The sequence below is a fragment of the Ammodytes marinus genome (genome assembly GCF_949987685.1).
Source record: "Ammodytes marinus genome assembly, chromosome: 5".
Lineage (NCBI taxonomy): Eukaryota > Metazoa > Chordata > Actinopteri > Uranoscopiformes > Ammodytidae > Ammodytes > Ammodytes marinus.
The window spans coordinates 11442873-11448843 of NC_137234.1; the positions used below are offsets into that span (position 1 = coordinate 11442873).

The 5971-nt window shown below is 38.8% G+C and overlaps 1 protein-coding gene across 1 annotated transcript; it reads right to left on the reverse strand.

Annotated features, from left to right (window-relative positions):
* Nucleotides 1–999: 999 nt before the first annotated feature.
* On the reverse strand, nucleotides 1000–5606 carry LOC307250394 (ankyrin repeat and SOCS box protein 13-like). The gene is made up of 6 exons (XM_080027465.1): nucleotides 5413–5606; nucleotides 4475–4674; nucleotides 4179–4329; nucleotides 3400–3534; nucleotides 2361–2552; nucleotides 1000–2257 (listed from the first exon to the last, which is right to left on the reverse strand). The coding sequence occupies exons 1-6, from the start codon at nucleotides 5453–5455 to the stop codon at nucleotides 2109–2111; spliced, it is 870 nt and encodes a 289-aa protein (XP_079883591.1). The 5' UTR covers nucleotides 5456–5606; the 3' UTR covers nucleotides 1000–2108.
* Between the last annotated feature and the right edge of the window lie 365 nt (nucleotides 5607–5971).

A 5971-nucleotide genomic window follows, 5' to 3' on the forward strand; every position in this document is an offset into this window, starting at 1 on the left:
GGCATCTATTTTTATTTAACTTTTTTAATTTACAAATGCCTTTAACAAAACCGAGCATGGCTGTCCAAAATGGCCATGTTGCGAAATTTAATTAGTTGTGTATTTTGAATACTTTTTTAACATTTTAAGTAGATCTTCATACTCTTTCACTGAACCAAGCAAGTTTTTTTTATGTAACATTGTCCATCACCCAAAAGAAATTGATGTTTTCCTCTAGTTTTGGTTATTGTAAAATTGGCTGATTACTTCTGCTCCAACAATAATGTGGTCTTTAGAGATGTATCGCTCCAGCAGTTTGATATATCTTGTTAGATAGGAAAACAAAAGCTTTGTCCTTAATGTATTGTTTGATGGCCTAAAGGTTGTTATAATTTGTCAAAACATCCGGGAAAGAATACCCACCATACAATTTAAATTGTGGACTGTAAACAAGGATGCATAACTTGAATTATGCAGATAACACACAATACAGTGCATCTTCACATAATATCTTGTACAACATGTTTCTGTTGACCTAATTACCGAGCAAAATCAGACATGTTACATGCTCTGTAGAAGAAGCTCATGTTCAAACTTGTTTTAGTACAAGTCAGACTGAATGGGTGAAGTTATTATCTGAGCATGGGCGTGTCTCATTTTCATTTTGGGTTGTGGCTGCTCTCATCTAATCTTCAACTGGTTCCTTTCATTCTATGTTTCTTGGTTATCTTTCATTAGATTTTTGTCTCATCATTTCAACTTAATACAACAGTTTTTTATTTGAAATGTTCCAGGGCGGTGTCCATTCTTTTAAATGCGTTATGAAAATCAATTAGCATACTCTTAAAACATGTTTTGTTGAGCTCGTACAGTATGCTATGATAATGATACATCATTATAGTAGGAGATGAACGTTTTCCATTTAGATTGGTTTTCAAAGTCAGACTAAATGGCCTCTTAAGTTGATTTAAGTAGTACAGAAAACAATTAAGAATTGTTCATTTTTATATTGAAGTAGGGGTCTCTTTATTTACACAAATTTTAAACCATCTGTATTATATACAAATTTACATTAAAAATAAATACTTTCAATATATATACTATATACAAATAAATACAGTAATATGATCCTAGAAATCAAATCACACTTACATTCACACTTACTTGATCATGATGAACAAGACCAGCTGTTGTTGACCATGTTTATATATTTCAAGTCCGACTTTCAGTTAGTGACACAGACTTACTGTTACAGCCGTTCTTTAGTTAAAAGTGTAATAATTGTTGACAATGTGTAGTTGTTGTGTTATTATGATAATTGAATAATTAGATGGCAGGGGGCGTGGTTTGTGCCACCTATTAATTGCATGTTAGAATGGCAGCCGGTGAGTCCAGCCAAGTCACAACCTGGAGTAGAAGCTGTGGTTACATATAATTTTGACCACTCAAAGTTAAATGTTTGTTTTCTCCAGCAACTTAAGCTTTTTCGTTTAGTTTGTAGTTTATTTGTTATTTTGAAACCTTTTGTACTCATTTTTGGAAGCCTTTTTGTGAAATGATCTGTAGTGTTGCCAAAACCTCTAGGAATGAGGTGCCCGACACAGGTGTGGTCGGTGTCTCACCTCTTTTAAACCATTCGTCTTACAAAAAAAAAAAAGTTACTGCTGCAACATGAAGAAGCAGCCGAATTTGATTTATTTAGTTGCTGTTTAAGAAGTTGCTATATCAAACTAGGGGTAAAAAAGAAGAGAGTAAAATGTGGACTTCGCCCTTATTTGGTTGCCATAAAGATGATTTCATACCAACTTGATAAGCTGACTCTACGTATATGAATGCTGTCTTTCTGTTCCCTAATGATCAAATAATCTGTTAATGCTGCTTGAAGTTAGGAAGCAAAATTAAGCTCTTTTTCATTTGCTTCCGATAACAGTCTGATTATTTGAGTAAAGTCAATTCCATGCACCCTGCTGGTCTGTCAGTGTTTCATCTGTGCTGCACTTCTGCCAAATTCAACATCCTGTCATGTGACTTTCCAGGGAGAGACAAACCAGCAGAGAGCCAGCAGCAGCAGCAATGACTGGCCTTGATTTAATCTTCCAACACCTTTATCCGAAGCTTCCAATAGGTGATTAAATTTCAATTATTGGAGGTGGCGTGTAAGAAAGAAAACGTATGATACTGCTGGGCTGGTCCAGCTTTGAAACAACTACAAGTGCTCTTGTGCCGAGAGTCGCCCTCAAAGCCAATCTGCAGATCTGTTGCAAACAGAGGGGGGTTTCTAAGGAAGAGAAAAACCACAGAGATCACATTTTTATTCTCTGCTCTTAGAAGATTTATATACAGATAGTGACAGTTGGCACACTTTAAACCAACAAACCTACTCTCATAGAACTCAAGGCAGAGTTGAGAGGGAGATCCCAGACTGGTGTATTGGATGGGTTTTTTGTTCAGGTTGTCCCTGACGTTCACGTTCCCACCAAACTCCACAAGCAGCTCAATTATATCCACGTTTTTTGCTTTGGCTGCATGATGAAGGGCCGTCTCATGTAGCTTGGCAGCATTCACATTGGCCCCTTTGGCAAAGAAAAAAGATGAAGGTATAAGAGCAAGAAGTACTTAACATAGGAATATCATAAGCATAAACATAAAAACGAACCAGCAGTTAACTCTAAATGAATAAACTCAATCTCCCTCATGAGGGAGGGGTGGACACTGGTGTGGCAAGAAATTATTAACACGTCTTTACTGCTTGTTATTGTCAGTGTTAATTATTGACAGGGAAAGTTAAATCAAGTTACTGTCTTAGAAATATTCCACCACCATTCAAAACCATTACTCACACTTTAGGCATGGTGCACTGAGTTATGTGGTTTCCTATCTGCAGACAAATAAGGATATTTTAAAATTTAAAATATAAATAATTCCTATGGATTCAATTATGTTACTCTCAATCAAAATCATTAAATTCACAAAATAAGACCTTACAATAATAAACTGTTATGACTGTTCTACAGCTTTTGAAAAAAAAAATGATTCTGCTATTATTTTCCTGAGTGTTTCCTGTGGGTTTTAGCAAAGTAGTGTCCTCCTTGGTACATTCTATTAGTTTCTGAGAAACTTGCTTTGATTGCATTCTCAGGATGCTTATCAGCTCCACCCAGGGCGAGTTGTCCCTTGCTCTTCCTACGCTAGGTTTGAACTACTAGTTTTGACTGCATCTGTACTTCTCGGTCAGACTCACAAAGAAATCTCTGGTGTACAAGCTCTGTTAAACTTTATTGTTGTATACTATATTATCCGTAATTTAAGTTTATCACTTAATTAAATTTACTAAAGACAATTCTTGTCCCACAATCTTTATTTGTTGACTCAAACATATTGTGACGTTTAATTTCTGCCAGAAGACAGAAATGAACTCACCTGCGTTGAGGAGAACTTTGGCGCAGTCATAATGTTGCCTTGCACAGGCGACGTGAAGCGGCGTCCCGTAGTGGCAGTCATGGGCCTCCATGAAAGCTCCTTGATCAATCATGAGCTGAACACAATCTGAGTTACCTATTTCGAGAGACGAGCAGAATAATGTCTATTTATAACAACATGAAATGCTCCTCAGCAGAGTAACTGAAAAAACAAGGAGTCACAGTTGAAGAGATGCTGTTTACCCGAATAGATTTTGGCTTGAGTTTCAATTTAATTCTCTTCGCAAATCATTTGTTTTCAAATCAACTTTGGAATGATTAGAGCATGTTCCAATACAGGCAAGCACAGCCTGTACACTTTTGTACCATAGTCAAACTGGTAATTGTGTAATTTGGGTTTTTGTATTATTGCTACATCTTGAAAGGTCTTTAAGTTATAATTAAGAGCTAAGTAGTCGAGAGGTGCCTTCGGCTTCTGATGAGACTGTAATATTTGCTGATGTTTTGTAATTGGTTATGGCAAGTTGGCCGTGGGCAAAATGTGTACCCAGAGTGATTTAAGAACACTGAGGGCTTTGTTGTGCCAAAGGCCTGGCTTGATGACTCATTGATTCACTAAAAAAATCAAAGATACTCCTCCCAGACAACTTTTCTCCTGCATTAACACAGTACAAACAGAAGGTGTGGAATCAGGTAATGAAAGACTAATGAAGCAAAGAAAGGAACCTGGCTCCAAAATACATTCCTGTGCTGTCATGAATGCAGTGTAGCAAGACGCACCTCCCATGCAAGCCTCGTGAAGAGGTGAGAAGGTAAACAGTGGAGGATTAACTGTCGCTCCATACTCCAAAAGAAGCTTCACACAGTCCAGGCTACCGGCTGCACAGGCGTCACACAGCGGAGTGCTGCCATCGATGTTACGAGCATCCACCTGCCGGGCACAGTGCGATTATAAAGTCAAAAATTCACTAATTAGCTAATATTGGAATAATTAGCACTCAAAGAAAATGCCACCAACTATGCAATATTCTAATGTGAAGTGTTTCTTTGGCTGCACATCACGGTCTCCATCTCACCTGTGCACCAGCGTTGAGCAGCAGCCTGACACACTGTGTCTGTCCCTGTATACACGCCTCATGCAGGGGGGTGATGGAGTCGATTGCAACCATGTTAACTGCCGCACCTCCCTCGATCAGCTGCTGCAGCTGGAGGGCCCTACCCTGTGCCGCAGCCTCATGCACTGCTGACCGGTCTGTCCAGAATCCAAGACCTTGAGCTGTACAAAGGCAAATAAAATATGTGACGCCAAACAAGACTGAGCCTTTCCTGTGCATGATGTTTAAGTGATCTGGGTGTGTCTGTGTTGATTTAAGATTCATCTCAATGTGAGGGAAAGTGGGCCACAATGAGCCACAATTTCTAAAATAACTTTGCTACTTATTATTTGCTAATGAAACAATACAATTTCCCTTTGGGAATGAATAAAGTATCTGTATATCCATCCATCTATCTACGAAGGGAAATTGTGTTGCAAATAAATTAAAATAATCCAAAATCGAATTAAAAAGAAAAGATAAAGAATTTGCATAATCCATGAGATTGAAGGAAAATATCATTAATATTTATACAGTATAGGGGTATTGTTCTTGTAATAAAATTATTTTCCAATTAAGTTTGAAAGTATTCCATATCTTAAAAACTTCACTATTTTGAACCACCTGTGACCACCTGTGCATTATACAGTGAGGTGTGTCACATTTGCTGTTACAAAGCAAAGCTGCTGGTCGCCCTAACGAGCTTACAGCTTGCTATCATGCTCTTAGGAAAGCGTGCTAGCTAACGTTGACCTAGCTTTGCAGGCAGACATGACAGTTAGTCAAATGAAATGAAATTAAAGCAAATAACAGCTTGTCATTGTAGATTCCAACCCTACCCAAGCATTCGCTAAGATCACTTTTATAGTTTAAGATAGTTATCATATGAGACTGTTGCTAACCAACTGTAAGCTACTTACCAATTTCTCCATACAAGGACGGTCTAGTTCGAGTAATCTCCATTTCATGATACCGTTTTTTTTCTCTTGTTCTGCGTACTTTCAGCCGAACGTGTAATTCATTTTGAAGCAAAAGAATACAAACTGAAATGGCAGCATTTTACGATGAAACACGCTGGCTAGCCGGGTGCCAGTGAGAGAGCTGCTGAGGTAGCCTACGGTCCAAACAAACAAATGCTTGTAGCCTAATTCTGGGAAATGTAGGCGAGGCGACTAACCCTAAACAAAGTATGGGGGGGAGGGGGGGTCATTTTCACGTATAGCCTAAGCAGGGCCGACGGACTGCGGGGGAAAGTGCGACAGTCACGGGGGGGGGGGGCAAGGCAGAGGGGGGCCTATCAAAAACAAATTAAAAAAAATATATATTTTTTTTTTTAAGCTGAATGTGGGGCCCCGATCTTCGAAGGCCCTGAGCAATGCCATTCCAAAAAAAGAAATAATTGACTGGCTCATGATAGGCCCCTGACCCTTGCAAGGAGATCAGGGGCCTGCGCATGACTAAGACCCCGTTTCCACCTGG